This window comes from Trachemys scripta, chromosome 10 (assembly GCF_013100865.1).
Source record: "Trachemys scripta elegans isolate TJP31775 chromosome 10, CAS_Tse_1.0, whole genome shotgun sequence".
NCBI lineage: Eukaryota > Metazoa > Chordata > Testudines > Emydidae > Trachemys > Trachemys scripta.
Window position 1 is genome coordinate 60,883,971 of NC_048307.1, and position 27,482 is coordinate 60,911,452.

Here is a 27,482-nt window from a genome sequence, read left to right on the forward strand (position 1 = left end):
AGAATGTGAACCAAAATCTTCTTTAGTAAGGCTCAGATTGAAAACTGTAACCCAAACTAGTTAGCATTAGGATAGATCAAATGTTTTAAAGTGTATTATTAGTATAATACTGGAGATGGCTTTTCCCCTCCTGTTTTAGAAAAATGTTTAAATAGAATAATAAAAGCATAGGAACTGATCCAAAACAATGTGCACGTTACTAGTAGAAATACTGTGTTATGTTACTCTAAAGAAAAAAACCAGCCAACCAACCAGGATTTCTGAAATCTGCCTAGACTTTTCATAAAGATTTTGAAACTCTTGAAATAGATCCCTTATTTCTTCAGCCACTCAGATACCTAAATGATAAGGTCAGGGAATTTCTTTCCGCAACTCCACACCCCCCTTTGCTGATTGTGGGCAGTAGGAGAGGTGATGTTTTTACTGCAAGGGGGTGTGAGGTGGTGTTTGTCCTGAGGCCTTCAAGGGGATAGAACAAAGCTACAAAAGGGCTTTATGGAGCCTTTTCAGGTTTAGACAAATAAGCAAGAGCCATCCAAAGCCACAGAAAGCTAGACTGTTTAGTGGGATTGACTCACATCTGTCATATGGTCTAGTTTCTACCCAAATAAACTTTCACAATGTTGTAGAAAGAAAAATTGTATCATTTCCCTTTCAGTTACTTGGAAAACATGAGTACCACAGACAGTCTCTGTTCCATCTTCAATTATCTTTCAATTGAAGTGTAAACTATTTGGGATGTGAAATTCTGGTAATTCGTAAGCTTTCAGAGTGTCTCATTCTGTATTTTCAGAGCTGTGTTTTAATTCTAGTTACCTAAGGAAATTCCAAGTCCCTTTAAAAAAAGAAAACCTCCCTAAACATTCACAAATTAGACTAGTAAAAATATTTATTAATTATAATTTATAAATTACTTGTGCATAGCCACACAATGCAGGTATAGAAGATTGTTTAAAGTATAATGTGATAGTGTTGTTATAATAACTTTTTGTTTGTGTATTTTACCCATATATTTTATCTAGTACACATGCCTAGAGCAGTGTATAGGCACATTTTTAAAAAAATGGAAATATATAAAAATCCAATGGTGAGAGGACTACTGAAGGGGGATTGCCTATTTTGAAAAGAAACTGCTCTCAATATATATTGTAACACCACTTCAAACTTTTTTATTCATTGTGTTGTTTGATACACTGGTCTCCCTCTCATTTGCCTTGTGTATCTGAAATGTATTTGCTTATTTTTCTAATAAGTTTCTGCTGTATTTACATTACTTTGCTTCAAAAGTGCATTTTTAAGGATAGTGTTTCTCACTGTTCTCCTTTTCCCACCCTTCCCCCTTAATAATTCCCCTGGACCTCTGTTGCTTGGAGCAGACTTTGGCTAGCCCCAGATTCTATGTCAAAGGCCATGACCCAGATGTCACAGCAGCCCATGCTGCTGGCCTCTTCTCTGAATAATTATCTGGAGTTTATTGTGTTGAAGGGATGGGCTTGGGGGCAGTGCAGTCACCCTGGAAAGCCAGACCAATGAACTATCCAGCCGGACTGCTACACAACAATGGACCTGTAGGTTATGCAAAAAAAAAAAAGGGGGGGGGCAGCACAAAAGATTAAATTAAAAATGGGCATTTGGCCAGATAAATTTATCCTTAGAACTTAAACCTAAGGATCTAACCCTATCAGTTCTTTCTGCCTTTAAAGGCCAATAGTGTTTTCAAAAACTTTTAAATTGAAAGAAAAAAAAACATGTTTTTAAATTTAGTATGTTAGAGCAACACTGACATGGTTCTCTTTTCCCCCTCCCCAGCTTTTTAAATCACTATATTGGGCTGAAAAGTATAAGTTGCTGGTATGCTCAGAATCTCAAGCACTAGAATGACAGTTTTCTTAAGCAATCCCATACAATTCTCATCCTGGAGGAAGGCGGGGCAGGAGAGAGAGAAAGCCTTTCCTTTTTATCTACTGAGAAATCATTTTCTTTCCAGTGTGTCAGAGAACTGAGACGTTCAGAGCAGTGAGGTATAGGAGAGTGTCCAGTATCTGGATTTAATATGAACCAGTAATAAGTGGTACTAAAATGCCCTATTTTCTTTAGGTTCCTTTATCTGTTTATATCCCCAAGAATGATTTATTTTTTAAATTTCAAATTCAGCTTTTGGTGTGCTCCCTCGCCTTTTAAACCTTTATGAGTATTGAATGAAAGGCTGCTGGAGGTGGACTTGCTGTTCTAGGGGGTGGGGGCAGTTCTTTCATGGTCCTGACCTCGGATTCTTTCTTAATTTTATCTAGCCCTGACCTGTTGGCTCTGCTCTGGCTCCTTTCAAGGCCTTTGGAGCTTCACAAACATGCAGCAGCTGAAAGAAACAATGACAGAGGTTTTAGGGGCTGCAATATTACACTGTCTTCTAACCTCGGCTAAATAGTTTGTAAACAGATGCTTTCTATGATGCATTTGCCAGAAAGCCAAAATGTTGGCTGTGTTAACATCAGCAAACACAGCTCTATAAAATTCTTGATTTAGGACCATCAGTTTGTCCTGCAGGATGTTTGATGTGTAAAATGTGGTCTTGGGAGCACACAATAAATGTTCTTACACACACACACACACACACACACACAACCTCTTCCATATTATTATTATTATTATTATATATATAAAATAATGTGGAAGGTCTATCTATATAATGGAAGATCTTTGAAGTTTTATGGAAAATACAGAACTGACAATTGCAGAAAATCATTCTTAGTGATTTTTCTGGGAGTTCTGTTTGTGCAATTTTGAGTGGAATGATTATATTTAATAATTTCAACAGTGGCAAAGATATCAGGAGCTGCTTTTTTTTTTGTTATCCTCTGATTTCTCATCCAGACATTCCTTCCTCACTGCCCCCACTCTTTCTAGCAGTGTATTCACTGGAAGTGCATGATGACACCATCTGGCAGTAACAAGGTATAACTCCAGCAGATGGAACCAACCTGTGTGTGGGGAGACATTCCTTCCTCTCTCCATGTTGCTTTTACCACTTGGGGAAACATCTACAAAACAAAGGGAATCTTTTTCCTTTTGTAAAATGGCAATAACCGCTACTGTGATCTCCTCATATCCAGTGGTGAGCTGGAGCTGGTTCGCACAAACGTGTTGTTAAATTTAGAAGCCGGTTTAGAACCGTTTGTTAAAGGGGTGGGCAATTGGGAGAAGGAGGTTTTTCTTTCCTTACACCGGACCGCAAGCCACATCCGGCCCGCCTGAGCTCCTGGCTGGGGAGGCTCCCCCGGCGCCTCCCCCCCTCTCGCAGAGCCTCAGCGTGCTGCGCCACCAGCGCCAGCGCTCTGGACCACTCCTGGGTAGCTCTGCAGCTCCTGCGGCTTTGAGCGGCATGGTAAGGGGGTGGGGCTGCGATCTCCAGCAGGCTGCGTGGCATCCATACACGCTGCCCTGAGCAGCATGGTAAGGGAGCCGTGCCGGGGCTGGGAGGAGGGATTGGATAAGGGGCAGGAAACGGTTGGAGGGGGTGGAGGTTCTGGGGGCAATCAGGGGACGGGGAATGGGGAGGTTGGGTAGGAGGTGGGGTACTCGGGGGGCAGTTAGGGTGGGGAGGGTCTCGGGAGGGGGTGGTCAGGGGGCAAGGAGCAGGGAGGGGTGATGGGTTGCGGGTTCTGAGAGGGGGGCAGTCGGGGGCAGGACCTGGGTGGGGGTCGGATGGGGGACGGGACGGGGGCTTGAACTCACCAGACGGTTCCCTACTGGGTCTTCAGCAGCACTTCGGCAGTGGGTCCTTCACTTGCTCCGGGTCTTCGGAGGGCCCGCCACCGGCGGACCGCCGAAGACCCGGAGCGAGTCAAGGACCCGCCGCCGAAGAACCAGTAGGGAATTGGTTCTTAAGACTTTGGCAGCTCATCATTGCTCATATCCCAGCAGAAGCTAGGATTTCAACTTCCATTTCAGAGGCCACTGAGTGTCAGCAGAAGCTTATTGTGTTTTGGACAATGTAAGGTCATCTTGTATATTTTTCTTTATTTGCCACAATGATTTAGAAACTCTGGAACTAAATAAGAACATTGTGACGTTATTCATCCTAAAGAATTTTATGCTCTGCCACATACACTGTAAGTCAGTTCTGGCACATTGGTGGTTAAGTCCTTGTTTACAGTAATAGACTGGCTACTTCTTATACCAGTGTATAATAAAGTGCATTTCTGGTACCATTTAGAATAACTACATTTAGAAGTGGGTGCCTTAGTTTGAAAATTTGGCCCTGTATATTTAAATAGTATGTAGATGGTAATTTCATGTAGCTTTAAAAGTTTCCATTCAATCTAGTCTTTTAAAGAGTTATAAAAAAGACTTACTTAGGACACAAGTATTCCTAGCTGACTGTCGTTTTGTAAAGAGCACTCTTTGATTTTGATATTGATTGGCTTCACTAAAAGGGAAGTGAAAGATTTGCAAGAAGCAGAGTTGATGTCAATAGATATAGTTATTAAGTAAATTGTAAAATAGTTATGCTTAATAAAGCATGGCAGGCTCTAAAATACTTGAGTAGCAGTATTGCCAAGAAGTCAAGTCTCCTCAGCTTTTCACAATGCTCAGCAGTTCTCTGGATTCCTTGTGCATAGAAAAATTCTATAGTAATGTTGCCCTCATTTTCCTGGGGAATGAATTGACTTTCCATGAAAATAGGATTGTAACTTGAGAGCTCCTTTTTAATTGGATTCCATCGCCATTCAGTGCGGAGACATCAGGACCATTCTGTTTTATATGAAATACTGAATAAATATGGATAACCTAATAGAAGAAAACACTTCCTAGAATCAGATTTTTCTTATAGCCCTTACTTGATTTTGATAACTCGGTGTATAGCAGTAATAACAATATGCTATAGCTATATTATGCTTAGTAACTGTGAATTGCATGGGTATAACCACACCTTTGGAATCTCATGAGATAAAGTACAGGAGTGAAACTTTGTTACCAAGACCTCTTATGAGAAATTTTAACCACTTTCACAATTTTCTGTTACCTCAGATTATAATATATGCTTTTTAATTGAAAGTCCAAAATGCAATTTAAAATTTAAGTAAACATAATTTTAAAATATGTGTTAACCTTATTTAGCTGTGTAGTTTTACTGTGTGAAACCTGTCAGCTGCTGAAGAGAGAGAATACTCCCCCCTAGTGTCCTGTTGCTGTGAGAAACATGAGATGATAGTAGTGGCTCACTGAGGTATTTTGTAGGAGGGTGAATGGAAGGGATGTGGATTACAAAATATCATTTCACCAGAAGATACTAAAGTACCTACAGAAACTGCACACCTTTTCAGCCTATTGAGAAGATTCTGTAGGTCCTACATCAAAACTGGTTAAATATTAATACTTTTGAGCAAAGAAAATTAATCTGTATCAGGAACATTTAAGTAAATATGTTTTAAACTAATCCATGTATTTTAGACACATTGGCTCTTGCCAATGCTTATTTTATTGAAATCTCACTATCAAAGTACAATTTATGGTTGAAGTCATATACAGTATTTTTCTTTTAATGTTGACTTTATTGGTGGTACCAGATATATGGACCAGATCCTCAGCATAGGATCTTCACTGAGACCTCTGGAGCTATTCCAGATAATATCATCTAAGCATCTGGTCCATAATGTTTTCACAGTTTATGCACTAGTTTATGTACTGCAGAAGTACAATTACAGTAAAACTTGTGAAAACTTTCTAGAGTTAAATGAAACAGTTCATAATTATATCAAACTATTCAAATATATCACACACAGCCAATGTCTTTATTTATTTTCTATTCAATTAAGATACTGAATTTTGTGTGAAGTTGGTTAAGTGAATCCCTAAGCCCAGTTGTTGCTGAATAGCAACAATCTTTTGTGGCAGGGATGTGTTACTTCTGTGCATGAGTGATGGCCTCTGTGGGTTTTGCGTTGACTTCTGAGGTTCTGAAGCCACCCCATTGCTGTCTAATGTACATGGATGGCATATATTAAACTGCAGACTGTCAGACCCCAAGGTGGGCATGACATCACCAATTTTTTATCAGTGATTTATGTTGAAACTGTTCAGGATACCTATACTGGATAAAGATAAGGAAGCCCCTTAAGTTTGTTTTCTCTCCAAGGATATGCCTGGCTTTAGAGAGAGACTGTTTGATCCAGTTGATGAACTGTAAGATAAAAGTGTTTATGCCAAGTCTGTATTGGGATTGCCACCTAGGAATAAATCATATCTCAAGCCAGTAAATCAATCCAACAAATAATGCCCTTCATATTCTAAATACAAGCTATTTCAAAACAAAAATATCTTCTTTCCCCTTCATAAAATAGATTGTGAAAATTCCTTTTCCTGATTTATCTGAGCTCGAGACAGATCTGTAGGTATTGGTGACTTTGTTTTGCATATGGTAAAGTCTTGACCACTATATCTTTTGCAGATATCCTTTGAATTGGATATTGTACCAATATTATGAGAATAATCTGTGATTTTATATTGTTTTCTTTGGCTTTCCAGTACAGTTCCTCTTGCATCCTTTTTTGTCCTTTTGTCCTTTTTGATCTCCACTATTTTTAGGTTGTTTTAGTCCAGTACATAGTGCAGCACCCTTTAGTAGTAACAGGCTATAACGCCAATATGTGCTTTCTCAGCCATGAAACCTAGAGTCTTGTGAAATGCAGCAAGGCATGGCAGCTTAGTAAACTCTCTACAAGGATTATGGATTCAATTTTTGATCTAGGCAACCTAGCTAGGAATTGAACCATGCTGTCTCAAGTGTAGCAGATTCGTTATTTAAAGAACTTGGCTTTTAAGCAGTAAAGACAATTCAGAGAGCTTCTTGTGTTAAAAAGGAGCAGATTGCTTGTGTTTATATATAAAGTTAATGTTCTTTATGTGATCGGTCTTTGAAGCTTTTCATGTTATGCCAGAGTAAGAGCAATTATATTAAATTTTGTACTTGACGCAGACTAATGCAGATGCTTTTATTTCAAAAAGTCTGATTAAAAATAGTGTGACGGGAAGATGTTTTTAAAAAATTACTTTATTGACTTTTGGCAGTGAAATTCTCCCTCCCCTCCCCAAGTCTTATCAAGTGTTAATGAGGAATTCAGGTTAAGAAAAAAGCAGTGAGTATAAACAGACCTCACAGGCTCATTCAGCTCAGCGGGACATAAGGCTTTAGCTATTCTTCATTGCACAGTGAAGATGATCAGTTCTGGGTGACCACTTTCAAAGGCCACAAGGCGTTTTTGAAAGTGCTCTGCAGGATGATAGATTGTCATGTCTGTCATCCTGTGTCTTGCGGAAATGCAGCAGGGGTCTCCTCTGGAGGAACTTATAAAGAAAAGGATAGACTGTGAAACTTGGTCAGTTGAATACCACTTGGCTATATGGTGTCTCTTTAAAGGCCTGCTAAGTAGTATTTGAATTCCGGATTTTGCTAAGAAAGGATGGGAGAATTCAATTCAAATAATAAATGAAAAACAACTCCTCCAAACCTCACCACAAAAATCATTCTCTGGGATGTTGAAAGAAGTTCTTATAACTAAATGTAAGTTAAAAAATAAAGTTTTCTTAGATCTCTCAGCTAGAAGCAGAGGAGCCCAAATACCATGTGATGGTGTTTCTGGCCAAGCAGGAAGCCCTGGAAGGAATAAGATCCCATTTTTATGAGATTCCCAACCTAATTTTTCAGTGCCAAGAAGTTTTAATAGTTAGGATTTGGTATATCTCAACTTTTGGGTACTTCGGATGTTCATCTCACTCTCATTTTCGGTTTTTCTCATTTCCTTTAGTTACTTGGGAGACAGCCATGATATCTTGACATTCTGCTGAAATTTCCAGTTTTAAAACCCATCCAGACATATTTTCTTTTATTTTTTCCTTGAGATCAATCTAGGTATCTGAATCTGCCTTTCTAATTGTAGTCTGTGGACTAATAGCACTTGACTTAATAGATTTATAAAGATATATTTTCAGGTTAAAAAAATATAATCAGTATTCCTTACCTGTGCTACTACAACACTTTATTATTTAACACTGACAAAATGTTTAAAAATAATTTTCCTTTTATCATTTGTTGTTTACTTGTAGTATTATATTCTGCTTGGACAGTGAAAACATATTGTTCAATTTCACTTTTTGAGTCTCATACGCACTTATTTGCTGCAAAGTTTGTTTAAAACACATCAGAGGAGAATTTAAATCCAAACAAACTCTTTCACTGACAACTTAAAATCATGAAATCATTTGTATTAAATTTGGTAACAAAAAATAATTAAAACAAAGTCTTCACTTGCAGCATTACCTACCCAACAAAATCCCATTAAAAGTTGTTGTTTTTCTTTAATCCCTCCTAGATACTGTTGGAGTATATGAATCTGCCTATGTCAATATATTCATTTATTTCAAAACCATCATGAAAGCATTTCACAAAATACAGATTGTGACACTTCCATAATGATAAGTTAATAATTTTCAAGTTAACAAGATTTTGTTAAGATGGTACTAGAAATGCAGAGGACCTGCAGAGGGAGCTAAGGATTTAACTTAAACAAAGGGTCATATGTGTTTTAAGAAATGTCACTGAATTAAGTCCACTCAAATTGTCTGAGATGGGCTGCATTAAATATTAGTTTAAACAGAAAAGAAGTTTAATTTCAGAAAGAATAAAATTACGATGCAGTCATTTTAGGATGAAGAAAATACCAGACAAGGCCAACACATTCTTGTAATTTCCGTTTTAACTTAAATCTTCTTGGAAGGAAATAGATCCTGTATCCACGAACAATAACACAGGAAAACATCCTAACACATCTCCCAATGCTATAACACTATAAGAATTCCAGCAATAGCAATGGAGAGTTTATGTAGCAGTAGCAGAAAATTTACTCCTTACTTATCAACTTGAAAATCAACCTGAAAACTTTATGTACACTCTTGTTGCAAATATCAAACAAATTAAAAAAAAAAACTGAGAGATTAGAAGAAAAAAATACACTTTTTCTCTCTATCTTTTAGTTTGTTTACTTTGGTGAAGATTTTCAAAGGCTAGAAAGAAAAGGCCTAAGCATGTTTGGTAGGATTACTCTTAGACCTACCCAAAAGATCCATCTAAAACCCACCAGGGAAGCAGAAAACCCTTAGAACAAAATGTTTAAAGGATTTTTTTTTAAATTAGGACATAAAGGGAGCTGTATTAAAAAAAAAAAAAACCTTCTGTTTTCTAAGATGATTAGTTTTTAAATCAAGTAGACAGTGACCCATTAAGCAAGCCAGAATCAGCTTTAAAGAAAACACCTAAAAGCTAGTGTTATAAGTCATAAGATGTATTAATTAGCATTATTGTATTCACTGTATAAACTCTGGAGGCCAATGGCCATATCATTTCTGCCTGTTTCTTGGTTGATTCCTGTCCCACCCACTCTCCTGTCTTTGTCCCATCTCACTCCATCCTGTATCTCCAGAAACAAATCTCCGTATCTGGAACTCATTCTACACTCTCTACTCCAATAGCCTACTTTATATTCTGAATGTTATTTCTATGCACTGAATAATGTTCAGTAAAATCCAGCATTACAGCCACAAAAGTGAGCCACTGCCGTGGAAGGAAATTGAGATTCATCCCACTCCACTGAAGTCTATGATATAACGCTGGTTTAGGCCAATGGGAGCAAGATTGGAGTTAATCTCTGATTCCAGTGAGCAAGTTTTGAACCAGAATTGTAATAGGATCAAACTGATCGCAGCAGCATCCTAGTGTTTCTGTAGAAATTTGAAAATCTGTATTCTTCATTTGTAATCTAATTATTCCTTTTCTATCTGTGCAGATCCCAGAAGAAAGTACCATGTAAGGCTATTGGCATATAATAGCATGGAAGAAGGTTACCAGGCGGACCAAACAGTCAGTACTCCAGGATGTGTCTGTAAGTGCTGAAGCTGCATTATCCATTCTAGTAACAGCCAAGAAGTTGAGGATCCTTAGCAGCCCTGCATGTCTGTGTTTTTAATCTAATAAAATATCAATTTATAAAACCTTTTTAAAAATCACAGAATTTGTGACAACTACAGATCCCCCGAATTCTCCCCAAGCACCATTTAGCAACAGTCTTCTGTTGTACTTATAAAACATGAAATACAACTGGGAAAAGCAAGATAAATAGCAAGCAGCACTTCCTTCCTTTGTCATTCTGGTTAGTCCCTGCACCCTGTCAATGATTTTTCAGAGATATTTCCACTGTTCCTGCTGATGTTTTATCCCCATTTTTAATTAGACTAAAGGGACTGATCTCTTGATGTGGTGCTAGTTTTTGCTAGAAATCATGTAACAGTCTGAACCAAACCCCTGAGCACTGTCTACCCTTGGGAAATATCAGATCTGGATCCAAATTTATCTACTCAGATTTATCTAATCTGCCAACATTTTTAAAGAGTTCATGAAACAAATCTTGCTTCTCTTTGTTTAAACAGCTGTCCGTGATCGTATGGTTCCTCCTCCACCACCACCCCACCACCTATATGCCAAAGCTAATACTTCATCTTCTATCTACCTCCACTGGGGAAGGCCTGCATTTACCTCTGCACAAGTCATTAACTACACCATTCGCTGTAATCCTGTGGGGCTACAGAATGCCTCTTTAGTGCTCTACCTTCAAACGTATGTACAGTTCTGCAAGTTATTCTTTGTTCCCCAGATCCTTCCTCTTTACTGTCTCATCTGTGATTACCGCTTACTGTAATATTTCTCTCCAACTGCAAGGAAGGTACTTTTCCCAGGCTTCTGCCAGTTCTGATTCTTAGGAGGTGCTATTAGAACACCATAGTTCTTCACCTTTGTTGACAGACTGGGTCTCCTCCCTGCCACTTTCTCTTCACTGAGGCTGAGGTGTTCAATTCCAGCCCTGCTCCACAGTGTAGCTGGGTCATGGAATGAGGACACGAATGTTGAGTTGCTTGTCAATGATGTGATGGAAGTTTAATGTATCTCTGAGCTCTTCTTTGTCCGAAGAAAAGAGAGACTGGAAGAGTGTTAAAAATGATGTGCTATTTACAGATAAACTTGGCAAAGATAGGACATGGTCAAGTGATCTAATCCCAGGATTAAACTACATAACTTGATCTCAGCGTGCCACTGAGTGCACTGAGCCCTGAAGTGCGGAGTGGTGCAGAATCCAAAGCCTGCCTGTGTGGCAGGGAACAAGTTCCCATGGAGAGGCAGCACAAGCATCAGAGGAACGCATGGCTCTGCAACTGTACAGGGAGGGGGAGTCTGTCTGGGGTCACTTCTCCAGCTGGTTGAGATGGGCACACAGCATGGGCTGGCCAGCATTCCAACTTGCTGCTACTCCATTAAGGCTGCCTGTGTTTGGGGCCATGGGGCTCATCAAGAAATAGCCAAGTCCCTGCCTAGTCCATGTCTGTGCATATGGCCCCTATAGTTGCAGCTGATAGGCATAGGGGAATTTGGTGAGAGAGAGGCGGCATCTCTATTCACCTGCTGCCATCTGAATTGCATGTGTGCAGCGGGTGTGGCACCACACTCCCTCTGCCTGCTTCTGCAGTGCCAGATGCTTATGGACTCTGTGAGAGATGTGTATGTGTAACACACTCCACTCTGAGCACAACTAGGGATCTGTACCAGCAGAATCAAGCTGTGCTCAGCACTTTTGTGGATCCCACGTGATAGGGCTGCCCTTTGCATCACTGGCAGGATCAAGTCCTACTTGTGGTTCTGACATACCCTCTATGACCTTGGTCCCAAATTTTTCTTTAGTTTTGGTGCCTGATTTGAGATGTTGGCTGATTTTCAGTGGTGTTAAGTACCCACAACTTTGCTTAACTTCAGCTGGAGTTGTGGGTGCTCAGGATGCCTGGAAATCTAGCTCTGGATGTCTCAAGAAGGGCATCCAAAATTAGAGATCACTTATGGCATTTGAGCCATAACCTCTTTGCATCAATTTTCCCATTTGTAAAATGGGTTTAATATTTACCTGCTTTCACAGGGGTGCTGTAGGGCTTTGTTAATGCTTGTAAAGGACTTAGACAATGAAAACTTCTGTCAGTGCTAAGTATTTTGATTGTGTTAATTAATAATAAAGTATTCCACAGGTGTATAGGAAATAAAAAATAAAAAAAAAATAAAAAATTTCAAATAAGACTTGCACAGAAGATGCAAACAGTACACAGGAGAGTAAATAAATGGCCAGAGGCAGATTCTGTGCTCTGTAATGCCAGTGTAAATTCAGGATTACTCCCCTGATGTCAGTACTGCTAGTCAGGTACATTACAATTAAACCAGGTATCACTGAGAGCAGAATATGGCCCCAAAGAGTCAAAGCAGATCCAAATTTCTCATTAATTTTGTGACCAACTTCTAAAGATTAATAAACTGTGACTTATAAGCATCACCCTAAATACCCCGAGTGACAGTCACTGGTGGACAACTCAAAATAGGTTTAACTGGTCCACAAGCCTTGCACTAGTCCTCTGCACAGGGGTGAATTGCATCTTAGTGCCCAAGGGATCTCTTCTGGATTTGAAACCATCAGCTACCCTTAGTATTAAATATCTTTTATTAATTCTTTTGTATAGGTCGGAAACTCACATGTTGGTTCAAGGTCTAGAACCAAAAACCAAGTATGAGTTTGCAGTTCGACTGCATGTGGATCAGTTGTCTAGTCCCTGGAGTCCAGTAGTTTACCATACTACACTTCCAGAAGGTAAGAACAGTAGGGTATGGTTAGCCAATAACAATACTGTACTAAAAAGGAAGTTTTCTACGTCGGTGGGCCTGGAAACTCTCATCTAGTCTGTTTTGATTTTTGTTAAGTGAATTTTGTCTTTCATCTTTCTCCCAGTTGCTTTGCTATTGCTCCTGTTTGTTAGGTTTGTCCTTCTAACTGCATTTCTGCACACCCTCACTATTTTGCAGCTGAGAAAATGTATACGAATTCTGAGAGAAAATCCACAGTTAATGGAGTATAAAATGTAACTTGCTTCCTCCGTAAATATCATTTGGATTAAAATAACATAAATAAGAGCTTTAAATTATCACATTAAAGGGAGACTGTCAACTTTTAAATCATATATTTTGGGAGGAAAAAATCTTTATCTGTGTTATCAAAACCTGAAACTATCAAAACTAAAGTAATGTTAAAAATCCAATTTCCTATTCACTATTTGAGATGTTTGTTTACACATTTGCATTTGTCAACTTGGACTATGAAAATCTGTAGTAAAGTCAGTTTCACTTTCACCTTCTCTGTGCTGCAGTATTTGAGTGGCACACACTAAGGGCTTGTCTATACTTACCGCGCTGGTTCGGCGGCAGGCAATCGAACTTCTGGGTTCGATTTATCGCGTCTAGTCTGGACGCGATAAATCGAACTCAGAAGTGCTCCCCGTCGACTCCGGTAATCCTGCTCGCCGCGAGGAGTACGCGGAGTCGACGGGGGAGCCTGCCTGCCGGGTCTGGACGGGGGTAAGTTCGAACTAAGGTATGTCGACTTCAGCTACGTTATTCACGTAGCTGAAGTTGCGTACCTTAGTTCGATTTGGGGGTTTAGTGTAGACCAAGCCTAAGGGAAATGTTAATTTGTTTATAAACAGTCTCCATTTGAATGAAAAGGAAAATCATGATCATAAGATTTTTTTAAAAGCTTGATTTTACAAAATCTAAGCTGTAGACTAAATTTGAACTGAAAAGAAAATGTCTTTTGAGGACACAGTGTGTGTTTGCCCAGTTGTCTACTTAGCTATAGCCATTGCTATGGTATTAGAATCTGCACATCTTTTTCCTTTGGAGTAATTTAAGTGCATATGAATGTGTTTACCCTAATAATATTGTATTACTGTCTTCCCAGCGCCAGCTGGCCCTCCGCTAGGAGTGAAGGTGACTTTGATAGAAGATGATACTGCTTTGGTTTCCTGGAAGCCACCTGATGGTCCTGAAACAGTTGTTACTCGCTATACTATCCTCTATGCATCTAGGAAAGCTTGGATTGCTGGAGAGTGGCAAGTGCTACACAGAGAAGGTAAACTATAATCATAAATGCTAGAGCTGGAAAAGCTGTGGCAATCCACTGTCAGAGAACTGAAAATAGCATAATGTCTTGTGATCAACAACAACAACAAAAAAAGTGCTGCTAACATTCATGGCAATACCATGACAATTCTGGATGTGTTTAGTTTAGACTTATTCACTAGATTGTGGTGAAAAGACATTTAAAGCTGGTAAATAGAACAAAATGAGTGGGGAGAGAAGCCTTCTGCAATGCATTGCAATTCAGCTTGTACAATGAACTGAAACTTTCCATAAATCCAATGATACTTAATCAGCTCCACATAGCTCCACTGTCATGATAATAGTGGAGGTTTCATTTTTTAAGTGCACACCTGCAGATCTCAAGTTCCTAAAGTGCTGCACTACTGTGAAAAGTGACTCTTTAAAAATGACACTGCAGGAGTCCATGTTTTTTGTATAATTCTGACTGTTAGCTATGCAAACTCAATTTGGGTTCCAAACATCAAGCTTTCTGGCTTCTCATCCCCAATCGTCAAGATTTTGCAACTGGAATTTAACTAATTATATTGATGATACAAGAGCCAGAATATAATCCACCTCATTCTCTTGTATAGCTGTATTGGCTCTGCAGTACTAACATGAAGAAAAAGTAAAAATAAAGCTTATTTTTGTCACTAAAGTAATCTGAGATGATGCTGAATAAACAGAAAGCAGATCTGCTGAGTAAGAAGGTGCCATTTTTACAGAGTAGGATTTTTGCTCTTTGAAGAGCTGCATCTAAACAATAGGCTTCTATTATGCCCCGAAAAACTATTAAAATGGAGGTCAGAATACATATCAGGATAAATAACGTGCACCGGTGATGTAATTATCCTTAAAACAAGCATTGGAAACCCAGGGAGTTGTACGGCAGAGTAGTGCAATAGGTAACTTTTGAGGAAAAAAATCTAGGCTTAATTATTTTTGTTTTCATAACTGAAAATTTATTTGTCAGGAGAGGCTGGACTCTGGAGTCTGAAGACCATCCCTCAGGGAAAGTCACAAAGAATTTGCCCTTTTTCAGAATGGCTTCAATGTCCCATTACTTTCAATGAGGGTGAAGCCAAGTGCACTTCAGGAATGATGGATGCCCCCTATGCTTTCAGGAGATGGAGACATACAACCCCTTTGAGAACAATTGGAGAGAGATGCTTTTGTACAAACAGCCACTTACTAAGAGCTGCTGTGTCCTCAGTCCCAGTGAGAATATTGGGCAATGGCAGACATTTTGAAAGGTGGTAGTTCTCCATGAAATTCTGTGTAGTAGAACATTATTCATCAACTTCTGCCCAAAGAGAACAATTCAGCTATGAAGAATAACGGTAAAAAGATGATTGATACTAAAGAGGTCTTAAAATGTAGCCAATACCTGAGATTTCAGTGAGTTTTGACTAGAAGTGGAAGTTTGAATATGTTATCCCATTATTAAGATCATTTGAGTCCAAAAATGCTCTGACACTCGGCGCTAAATTTCTTAAAGGACCCATTTTAACTCATAAGCTAATTAACAGATTTACAGATTTGATTGATAGGTTTAAAGCTTGAGGATTAGGGAATAATTCAGGTTTTTAACACTTTAAAACAAGCTGTTATGCTCTTTTAAGGTTAAATTTAAATAGTCTAGCGGGTTGAGGGGGGCATGAAAGGAAGTTTGGGCAAATGCAATGATAGTCCCATGTTCCTCTCTTTGCAGGAAAGCTGAGGTAGTAGCATTTTTAATGTTCATTTTGACAAGAACAGTTAGTCACATGTAACACCTGGTACTAATTTATTCCCAAACTAACCTTCTGCAGAAGATTCCAAAATGTCAAAAGATCTAAGAGTTTTTCCCAGCTCAGATTTCAAGGGTACATTTCAAATAACACTGAGGATTATTATCCATTCACCAACATTTTAAAAATCCTTAATTTGACCTAGCTCGTGCCAACAACAGCAGAGTCTGAAACGTTACTGTAGTTTGTTGCTTATTTGCAATGTGAAGAATCTTTCTTCCTTGGTTTGTTTTTCCCCCTACCCCTTTTTCCAAACTCACTTGAAGTGGATAAGAAGTTACAGCCTTTACACACTTGGTGTGCAGTAAATCAGCACAAATTGCTTAGTTGCTTTAGAAGTGCAGCTGATTCAAAAGGAGTTGGTATAAGGAGCCTCTAGTATTGAAAAATAACCTTTCACCCTTGATGGTTACAGCTCCTTTGGTTACAGATACCTTACATTTGACTTTAAATGCTTTTAGCTAATGGATGTTTTTTATGGAAAAGCTGGGGTAGCTAAGTGAGTTTAATCTATGGAGAAGCATAGAGATACATTAGGTCCTGGAGCTGCCACTATTTTGGAAAGAAAAATAACATATTTCTATAGCAGGAAGAAACACAGAAATGTATTTCTATGGCATTTTAAAAAGCAGTTGGAATTGTAAGCACCAGTCTGCAATCCCTGTGAAGGAAAAATTCTCATTGACTCTGATAGGAGTTTTGCCTGTGCAAGTATTACGTGACTGAGTCCTGTTCACTTATATAATCTGTGTTTCTGCCTGCCTTCATGTGTGAGAGAGACATTTTTTCTAAGCTTTTTCTTTGTAGTCCTGCTTGAGTATATGATAATCAGATGAACCTGGCTGGAACTAAATAGGGTTGAATTGATTTTAAAATTACAGTACGATGCTGCCCAAACCTGTCTCGTTCATTTTGCCAAACCGACCTAAAATTCCGTGGATTTCAGTTCAGCTGCCTGCATCCCAATGCCGTGTCACATTTGCATTATGATGTCAGTGAAGAAGGAGCTGTAATCTGGGAGCTCATCACAGAATATATGGGGGCAAGCTCCTGGAGCATGGCTCACAATGCAAATATTGTCATACTGAAATGCAGTTAGGGTCAGGTTTAAGTTTGCTGACTCTGTGTGGACAGTACTAGAATCTTGGGTCTGCACTGTATCAGCACGTCTTTACTGTAACAGCAGAATGACCAGTGTGTGCTTTATCCATACGGTACAGAGAGAATACAACAGACAGAATGAGAAGGGATTATCACTGTTCACTTCAAATCCTATATCTGATGGTTAGAATATGAAGGTTGTATTCTCTTTTCTACACAAGATTCAAAGGTTGTGAGGAAGAAAGGGGCTGAATCTAGCCCCTGCTAGCTAACTTCCAGTAAATTCCCTGCATTGTTTGCCTAACTTAAACTTTTTTTTAAAACAATCTTTGAATAGGAGCAATAACCATGGCTTTGCTGGAGAACCTGGTGGCTGGAAATGTCTACATTGTTCAAATAGCAGCATCCAACGAGGTGGGAGAAGGACCTTTTTCAAATGCAGTGGAGCTTGCAGTCCTGCCAAAGGAGACTTCGGAGTCCAATCAAAGGCCTAAACGATTAGATTCAGCAGATGCCACAAGTTAGTAAAAATGTGTTAGTTACTGTCATTGTTAAGTACCAGAAGAAAAAGATCTGTAACTGTTTTTATCCCATACTCATTTCCTGGATTATGCAGAAGCCACATCCTTTTGTGTCCATAATGACTACAGCACCTTTTTTCTAACTGAAACCATTTTGGAGTTTTTTGTCCCAGTCTGCATAGTTGCTGGTTTCAGGTTTTTTCCAGCTACAGAGAACGTACAATTGAAATGCACATTCTTGTCTTGAATGTGGTTTAGAAATGTTCCATCAATTTCAACTTTGTAGCTGTCTGTATTTTTTTCAATCTGTGATCACTCCCTTATGGCATTTAAAATGTAATGAAGATCCATGATATACTATGACTCATCCCATGACACTAATAAGAACTCCTGCAAGGGTGAAGCCAGGAGGGGCAAGATGGCTCCCTAAGTAGATATGTGAAAATTTCCTCTATTTCCTGGGATTCCGGCAGCCCTGGAGCAGACTTTGTGAGTCATTACCTACCTGTAAACAGTCCTTACCAAAGAAGGCATCCCACTTACCGTACTCTTTGTGAACGTCTGCCTGTATCCATTATATACTTTGTGAAAATTAAGCTATATCTCTTAGTAATTTTTTCATATGTGAATGGAATTTTAAGTTACCCTCTGCTGTCATTAGGTGGAATTTATCTGTGTGTGGTCATCAAGATTTGGAAGGTTTTTCTAAAGTTGTAAGTGTGAGAGAGATAAGGACAGGGCAGTAGTTATTCAGAGAGGTGTACTTTTTGTCTTTTATTGTTTCTAGACTGAAATGTCACATATAATGGGCCAAAAACTGAATTTTTCCCTATTCAGGCAACTATTCATACTCGTGCGCGCTCGCTCTCTCTCTCTCTCTCTCTCTCTCTCTCTCTCTCTCTCTCTCATATTAGTTTAGTGAGTAAAAACAGAGCAGAGGCTCCCAGGATTTGGTGCAATGTGATAAACAAAAAACCCCTCATGATATTGAGCCCTCCCAGGTGAAAATGTTCAGAAATCCACAAGCCATTTATATACAGTGCAAGTTATTTCAAAACCAATGTGAAAATATATGATAGCAAAGGCCTAGAAGTCATGTTGAAAGGAAGAATTTGTTGGTATTGTGGCCGTGACTCCATCGATTCCCAGATATAAAGACAGGAGATGACTATACTACTCAGTGAGTCTTTAAATGCCATGTGTTCTTTTGTGCTGCAGCTTATTCTGGCTATTACCACCTGGACCAGAAATCAATGACTGGCATTGTTGTAGGAGTTTGCATAGCCCTGACCTGCATCCTTATCTGCATCCTGATTTTGATCTACCGCAGCAAAGCCAGGTATGCTTTTATTACTGGAGAAATGAACTCTTTTGTATAAGCCATTCTCAGCTGCTCCTGTATGAATGTAAACTATCAGGGATGCTTCTTTACCAGAGTACTGTCCAAGTGCTTTGGATGAGGGAACTCTGAAGCTCTCAGCCTCACTTCATCATGTTCATACCACTGATAGGAATCTCCCTCAGATCCCGTGCTTTCATTGGCCCTCCCTGCTTCACCCAAGCCCCTTCTGCTGTGGAAGCAGTAGAAGACATGAAGGGGAGTTAATGCTGCTTGAAATGTCATTAAGTCTCCGGCAGGTTCCCCTCCAGACGCAGATGAATATTTGGTATTTATCAACTACTCCCCTGCTTGGCTCCAGCCAGTCCACAGAGCCTCAACCCTACAGTATTCCTGCGTAAGAGCTTCTGTAAGCTTGGGGCAGGAGGAACCTCAAATTGGAGCCCAACTCTGCTGACTTTAGCTCCCTTGACCAATGCAAGTGGAAGTCACCATCTGGCCCTATGTCATTAATTTCTGGAGGGAATACAAAAGACCACAAACTCATGGGTCTTGGCTGGTAAGAAAAGGAATAATACATTAGTAATTAGTAAGTATGATGAGAGGGTCTCCTTAGCTTTCTTGAGGCTCCAGAACTTCTCTGATATTCTTGATTGTTTACTCCCCCTGGATAATGTTACTAATCAATCATGAGAAATGCTCTCCATATATACATTTACAGACGGTGCAGTGTGATTTCCTGGGGGAATATGATTTTCAGGCACATGATGGCATTTGAATTCTGTATAAGTTAGAAATAGCACACGAATAAAAGCTGAAGATCAAGAACTTATAGTATTATTTGGCTAATAAAACTTCAGTGAAAAGCATTAGTCTTGATATTATATGTATCATCTATGGGCCAATTATACTCCTGCTTAATATTGCACAGGAAAACGTCTGCTCCTAAAACTATGCAGCAAGGCACTGACCAGCTGTCACATACCAGCATCTCAGTAGCCAGTGCGAACGAGGTGGGGAAGAGTACTGAAGGAATTGCAGAGAATGAAGAATCTTTATTGCCGATGATAGTAGGAAACAGCTTTGTTGATGCTAAGGTATTGTGAGCCTTATTCACTTCCAGTATATACATATTTCCATGGTATCCATTGCAATAGCACCTGAGTGCCTCCCATCATTAAAGATATATGCAATATAAATGCTTATCAATAATAATAATAATCCACATGAGGTAGGACAACCACAAGTTTTGCAGTCCGATGGGAACATTAATTTGCCAGTAAATTCATCATAAATTTCAGCTAAACGTCTGCCCATATACCTATGCCTTACACTGTGCTCTGAAGATTGCCAAGCATCAGAAGACACATGTTCCACAGGCCAAGAGCCTACTATTGAGAGTATCCTTCTGCTGGCTCAGAGGGTTCTATTCAAGGCACTGGGAAACAGGGCTTGTCAAAAATCTGAGCCCTGAGTCCATTCAGGCTCATAAATGTTCTAAGCAGCACCATTAAATGAGTGTGATGCTGAGCAGGTACTAAAATGTGCATCAATATCTTTTTTGTATATTTTAATGGATAAAGCACATTGGGTTATATGTATCTTATAGACACAGGTTTACTAGAGTCAAGTTGTATAATAATGCATGCATTCGCATTTGAGTGCTGGCAGGATGCTCTCCACTGTGCAGATGTATAATTAAACATGGTCCCTTCCCCGTGAAACTTCAGTTCTAAGGGGCCAATCTGGCAAACATGAGTTATCCTTACTTTCATATGTTGTCATATTGACTCGATGTATGTTCAGCACACAGTACTCTGACTTTAATGGAGCTGCTCATCTGAAGAGTGTTTGCAGGAACCAGTCCTAATTCAGTCACAGACAACACACCCATCAATGATGCTAGCTCAAAGTGGTGGAGATGTCTAGAAGCAATGGTGGCTGAAATGTTTTGCTGTATTTGTGGTACTGTAATTATTGTTGAGCTGTGGTTTATTTTTAAACTCATGTCATTTTAATTTAATAAAGCAAGATTATCTCTCTCTTTCCCTCTCTCTATTTTAGGGGGGAACTGATCTGATTATTAACAGTTATGGTCCTATCTCAAAGACCAGCTGCAAGAAAAGGTGGCTCTTCTTCCAAGATTCTAAGAAGGTGAAAACAGAGGAGGTAACTTGCCCAAATTATTGTGAACACAAAAGGCCTGGTACAGTCCCATGATGTTGCAAGGAAGGATGGCTAGGCTTGTGGTTATTAAAATGCATTACGAAGGGCTTAGCTTCTAAGGGGATGGTTTCTGTGTCTTGGTGTTGAATGATGAAGGTTATACTGTCTCCTTGTAAATGCAAATAGAGATGTCATTCTTCGTTTCCTGCCCCTTAACCTGTTGTGTAGTGTGGCTCTCTAATGTTAAACAGGTGCTATGTTTTACCTAAAACTGACTGCACTCCATCAGTGGATGAAGGGGTTCCTGCATATAACAATTGTATGCACAGATATAGTACTAAATTTGAAACTTACTTTATAAATGTCAATTAAATAATCCTCCCACTAACCTGAGTGCTAAGTAAGTAGGTAGTATTATCTCTGTGTTTAGAGAAGGAAAACAGAAAGTGAGACATTAAATGACTCATCCAAAGTACAAAAGGAACTCTGAGGTAAAGCTAGAACTGGAAATCCAGAGCCAGTGGCTCCTAATACTGTGCTCTGACCACACCCTCTTTGGATAAAAGGCAGCATATAACAGTAAAGTCTACAGGACAACCACGCCAGCTTACACTTCCTGGGGATCTTCTCTGACTGATGTTTATGGAATCATTATGACTTGTACTGGTCTCTCACACAGTCAAGAAATAGGGACTGTCCATAGCTATGTTTAAAATGCATATTCCAATACACTTCCAGCCAAAAGCTTGCCCAGAAGCTGGTATGCAGCTGCATATTTCTGATGCTTCTTCAGGTAAAATATTTGCAGCAACCATAAGCATGCTGCATGAAAGAAAATCCATGGAGGGGAAAATAGATACACAAATGTAACTTTAAAATACAAACAGGGGCCCCAGTGAAAATCAGCCTCCATTATCTGTGATTAGGTTGAATGAATTATTTCATCTAGTACTGCAGAAGAAAACACGAGAGAATTGGGGCTATACCTTTTTCTCCTCCTGTAGGATGGCACAGATTGTTGCTCCCAGCTAGTGCTGTTGTAGGCATTCCAGCCAAATGGGGTGGGGAATTAAACAAGCACTGCTCATGTATCTATTTGAGAGAGGCTGATTAACCTCTCTCTCACACCTTGTTTTTATCCAGCCTCAGAGAAGATTTGTCCAAGCTGTGTGCTTGTATCAGCCAGGCACCACTGTACTGATCAGTGAAGATGACTCCCCCAATTCCCCAGGCCAACAATCTAAGTTCCAGGTGCCATTCAGTATTGTAGCTGATACAGAGCATTCAGCAAACAGTGAAGGAAGCCATGAGACCGGAGACTCTGGAAGATTCTCTCATGAGTCCAACGACGAGATACACCTTTCTTCTGTTACAAGTGTCACCCCACGCACCTCCAGTTCCTTTGTAGGCAGTGACTCAGGTGTGAACGTGAACCCTGTCTTGAGTAACTGTGAAGAGCCTCTGGCTACTGACCAGACTTCTACCTCATCTCTTCAGATACAGTGCACGGTACAAAATTGAATTACCTATCCTGACAGTCATGCCAGACATCCTCACAATGTATGTCTGTTCGAAGGACAATGAACAGGGAGCCAAAGTTTATTGTGGAAAGCCTGATAACCTATCAGGTGATTCCGTATTTCTTTTGAATGTTTTTTGTTGTTTTTCTTAAAAGTCACTCACTTTGAATGTTCAGTGGTAAACAATGTGAAAGGACAGTAAAGATTTCTGACTAGAGTTAAAAATATATCACTGGAGCAAAGGGAAGGCTGTTGGCCCCTTTGCTGAATATCTACCTCAGTTTGCCAAATGGCAAACTCTGAATGACAACTGCTTTACCTCATTTGTATTATAGTTGGTCTCAGCTACATAACTGATGATACTTCCTAGTAGGATTTTTTTGTTTTGTTTTGCTGGATGTTGTGTGTGTGTGCGAGAGAGAGAGAGAGAGAGAGAAATCAAAGGAGTTGTATAGGTAGATGAACAAGACAGTTTAGCTGAAGCTCTGACTTTAAAAAGAGGGGACCCCTGAGGGGATTAGATAAATGATTTAACATGCCTGACCTGAAGAACTTCAAATGAGAAAACTGTAGGACCATTACTTTTGAGAAAACTGTGCATTAGCATGGGAATAATGGAGTTAGTACTTCAAAATGTTCAGTAACAGCAACATTGAGTCTTTAAAAAGTAATTGGACTCTCCTTTTTACCCACTTGATTGCTATATCTTCCAGTGTTCCCAGCCTGCTTAGGACAGTGCCTTTTCCACACAGTTCTGTTGTGCCAGCAGTTGCTGACAAGATGTATGTTAAATCCACAGGGCTCTAGGGCATGCTGGATTCCCCACAAAGACATAAAACTGCTCCTTTATTGATGATTAATGCTAGAAAGCTTGGAGAAATTAATTAGTATTCAGCTTCCAGCCAGCTTGGAGTGGTGTGAAAACTCTGCCTGATAAAAACACATAGAATAGACAAGTAATGCTGAATGTTTCAGTGTCCCAGTACTCCATAACAGTGGTGCCTTCCATTATATATAATGAAATTACTGCTTTGCCTTATGCCTTCTTAGCATTCCTAAAGTTGCTTCGGAGTATAGAAAGATGCCTTAAATGCTTCTTAGATTTTATGGGTAAATTGTGAGATTAGTAAATTATATTTCAGGTTTACCCAGCTCTGCAGTATGTCTGAGCTGTTTTTAAAATGCAGTCCTCTTTCTTGCCTCAATTTAGGATGCTATTAGTGAGGAATTTTAGTTCAGGGAGTGACTTCAACCACATGCCAGTCTAAAACTCTAATTAGGCCTCAATGAAAAATAAAAAGACAGAGCTTTAGTTGAAAAGTCTGTTGAAAGGGTGAATGTTGATACTGCCTTGTACCCATACAATTCCTGTTTTATACTACCTCCTTTTAAAGTTATTCTAGTGTTATTTTTTTTTCCTGTACTCAGGGAACAGTTTGTTACTTTTGACCTGCCTCAGAGAAATTTGGGGCAAACTGACAGGGTATCATGTTTTTGTTTTTAATGGGCGGGGTGGGGATGGGGGTCGAATTCATCAATGTCATAAACTAGTTCATATACAGTTCCCCCCACAGTTCATTTTGAAAAAGAAAATTAGATATTTGTTTATATTTTTCAAAATGTCAAAAATGTAAGGTCATGGAAAAACAGCTAGGGTGAAATACTCAGAATCAAAACTCGCATCAGCTTAATTAACAGCAAGATTTCACCCTTTATGTGATCTGAATTACTTTTGGCTGCTTATTTATGAGTCAGAAGCTAGTCAAAAGCCATCAATAAGCCTAGTGTTCTGTTTTTATTTATTTTATTTTTATTTTTAGGTGAAGCGGCCTGTAGTTACTGTAGATCTTTAGCTTGTAACTGTTTGCTCGTTCTGTACCAGACAGTACATGTTCACCTTTTCATAGCGTTGTTGAAAGAAAGGCTTTAAAATAATAATCTTGTACCAAAGAATTTTCTGTAGGGAAAAAAAAGAAAACTGCATATTATTTTCCAAAAATAATTGAATTTAGTTAAAAACTATAGATTTGAAGAGCTGAATACATTTTATTGTATAAGTAGTTACTAACAAAAAAAAAACAATAGGGCTTCTATTGATTGTAGTAGTTGATTGCATAGTTTAGTTGTATGCTTCTACAATTTTTAACTACCTTATTGTTACAAGAGCCTTTAAGGAAAGTTATAATAATATCTTACCAGCAGATATCTCCAAAGACTTCCAAGTGTAATTTGTTTTTTTTTTCTTCAGCATGTAGTTCTTCAACAATACAGTATTAGATAAAATATTTTTGAATAGTTTGTATCTACTCGCTGAAGAAAAAGAAAACCTTTTCACCAAAGATTTATTTTTTGGTCTCATCGGGCAAAATATTTAGTGTACAGCAAAGTACTGTTTCTAGATAGCTAAAATGTGAATTCTTTGAAAATAGATAAGAATGTGTAACCATAGCATGAAGTTTCACACTTTTTCTTTCAGATTAGCCTTATTTTAGTGTTTCACTCAAAAAGGGCTGATATGCAAAGGGTAACTATTTTTCTTCTCCAAAGACTTGTTTGCTGTAAGTACTGATACACGGATATCACTTTTATGCCATACATTACTATTAACTCTACTCCTCAACTTTTCATGCCAAAGATCAGTTACATAGATTAACCTGTGAATAATCAGAGAGGAGCAGATTAGATACCAGTATTTTTCAGTCTGATAGAGAGTCTAGCTAGCCTCAGTAGCCAAAGAGATCAAAGTATTAAATTTACTAAAGAGCAATACATCCACAGTGCTGTTTATCCATATGTTGTTATTCAAGTACTTTTTATCAGCAAATGAAGAAAACCAAAGATATTTAAGGTTACCTCAGCATATAGGCAAACTTAGTTAGGCAATAAATTGTTCTGTCTTTTTCTTTGTTTTATGTTAACCAAATATAATGTGTATCTCCAGAACCTAGCCCATATGGACACACTTCCCTTTACTTTGTCATAAGCCTAATCCAAACTAATATACATTCTTACTATGGAACAAAGAGCATGATCACAGCAAAGATTTATGTGGCCTGATGATAATTTGGACTCTATCACAAAAATAGTATTTTATGAGAAACAAATTTTCTTACAATTCAGGAGAAGCCTAGTGTGAGCAAGGTAATTCCTACGCATATGGTTTGATGCTGTTCCCATTGAAATCAATGGCAGAACTCCTAAGGACTCCAGTGGGAGCAAAATCAGACACACAGTTTAAGTGTTGTGGTATCCTTCAGGACATAGAGCCAGTAAGGGTGCAATATGATTAATGATGTATGTAATTACTTTGACAGTTATAGGAATTAACTTTCAAATACATTTATGATTCTTAAAGGGCAGTTTTCATATGCAGACTTTGTCCGTTCCATTGGCCATAGAAATGTGTGACAAAACTCTAGAGGCAAAATAATCATAGAATATCCAGAAATTTTTTTTGTCTGTGTCCACAGATCCTGGGTTCTGGAGATGAGAAAACACCCATTCTCTAATTATGAATTTTACTGAGTATGTTTTGGAAGATGAACATAAATGTGGAATTTTCTGTTACACCATGTGAATTGATTTTGTTAAATGTGTTAAGAACTAAAGAGCCATGGCTGGTGTAATGAGCGTATGTGCAACCCTTGTATTTTAAAAAAAAGATTCAGTTGAAGAGACTTGGAAGCTTGCATGTAAAAATTTACAGAGAAAATCCTAACATTGACTGAGTGGATTAATTAATTGGGAGAAACCAAAAGACCCAGCATGCTTGAGGCTGCATTGATTTATTTTCTGTGCATTTCAGAAACCATGAAAGTCTTTCAATTTCCAGCTTTCAAGAATTCTCCTGGAAAACTGGAGAACGCTTTCAGTTTTCCCTTGTGGAATTGCTGCATCTCAACTGAACTTCTTTTTCACAAATCTGTTCTTGTAAAAGAAACTGTAAAATCTACATTTATAATTTTATTAACTGACTGCGGGCTTATCTACACTGTGCCACAGCGCAGACTGTGGAGTGTGTGAATTGAATTGCAGAGCGCACAAAGTCTTGTGCCCTAGCTACCTCCTTCAAACAGCACTACATAATAGCAAACTTAGGTACCTTTTAGTTCAGACCAGCATTGTCCACATAGACCAGTTAGAGCATAACACTTCACAACTCCATAGTCCGCACTACGGTACAGTATAGACATCAGTTTACTGAGCTGCTTCTTCGCAAACATATGGGATTTTGACAAAGAGAAAGTATTCTGAAGTGTGTGTACCAGTTTACATTATTTTTAACACTCTTTTGCTCTGTGTTTTTATCCCATTGCTTTAAACTAAAGACTGAATCCTGTTTGTCTTGCTCACATAGGCCCTGCTCCTGCTCCCATTGAAGTCAATGGCAGAATTCACATTAATTTCAGTGGTGCGGGATCAGGCCTATAAATAGTTCCGTTGATTTCAGTGGGATTATTTGCATGATGTGAACAAACAGAATTGGGCCTTAAAAACTGTATTTCAGTGTTCTACATATACTTCAAAGGGCCTAATTCTGCAATCCTGTCTCAGGCAAAATTGCCATTAAAATCTGAGTAAGAGCTGCACGATCATGTTCACTCCATTTATTGCAGAGGGATTGTTGTTCATAACATCACTCTGAGTTGGTGGCAAAACTCCCATTGACCTCAGAGGGAGCGGTATGCAGCAATCAAGATCATTGTATGAAAGTCTTCTGAAAACACAGCCTAGCAGGGCCAGGTTCTGATCTCATTTGCACTGGTGTAAATCAGAAGTGATTTCACTAACGTCAGCAAAGTTACTTTGGATTTACTCTGATACAACTGAGGCCTGGTCCCCACTTAGTCCGGACTTCGGACTAAGGTACGCAAATTCAGCTACGTTAATAACGTAGCTGAATTCGAAGTACCTTAGTCCGAACTTACCGCGGTCCAGACGCGGCCGGAAGTCTCCCCCCGTCGACGCTGCGTACTCCTCTCGGCGAGCTGG

The 27,482-nt window shown here is 39.0% G+C and overlaps 1 protein-coding gene across 1 annotated transcript in view; it reads left to right on the top strand.

The window, feature by feature from the left end:
• The window catches only part of PRTG (protogenin), a 122,898-nt gene extending 95,583 nt beyond the window's left edge, over nt 1-27,315 (top strand). Inside the window, exons 12-20 of the mRNA XM_034784781.1 lie at nt 9,840-9,935; nt 10,480-10,666; nt 12,601-12,728; nt 13,872-14,042; nt 17,282-17,464; nt 18,684-18,804; nt 19,736-19,901; nt 20,869-20,973; nt 22,114-27,315. Coding sequence (XP_034640672.1) covers nt 9,840-9,935; nt 10,480-10,666; nt 12,601-12,728; nt 13,872-14,042; nt 17,282-17,464; nt 18,684-18,804; nt 19,736-19,901; nt 20,869-20,973; nt 22,114-22,491 — 1,535 coding nt within the window. The 3' untranslated portion in view covers nt 22,492-27,315. The remainder of the gene's footprint in view (nt 1-9,839; nt 9,936-10,479; nt 10,667-12,600; nt 12,729-13,871; nt 14,043-17,281; nt 17,465-18,683; nt 18,805-19,735; nt 19,902-20,868; nt 20,974-22,113) is intronic.
• The last annotated feature ends 167 nt before the right edge of the window (nt 27,316-27,482 follow it).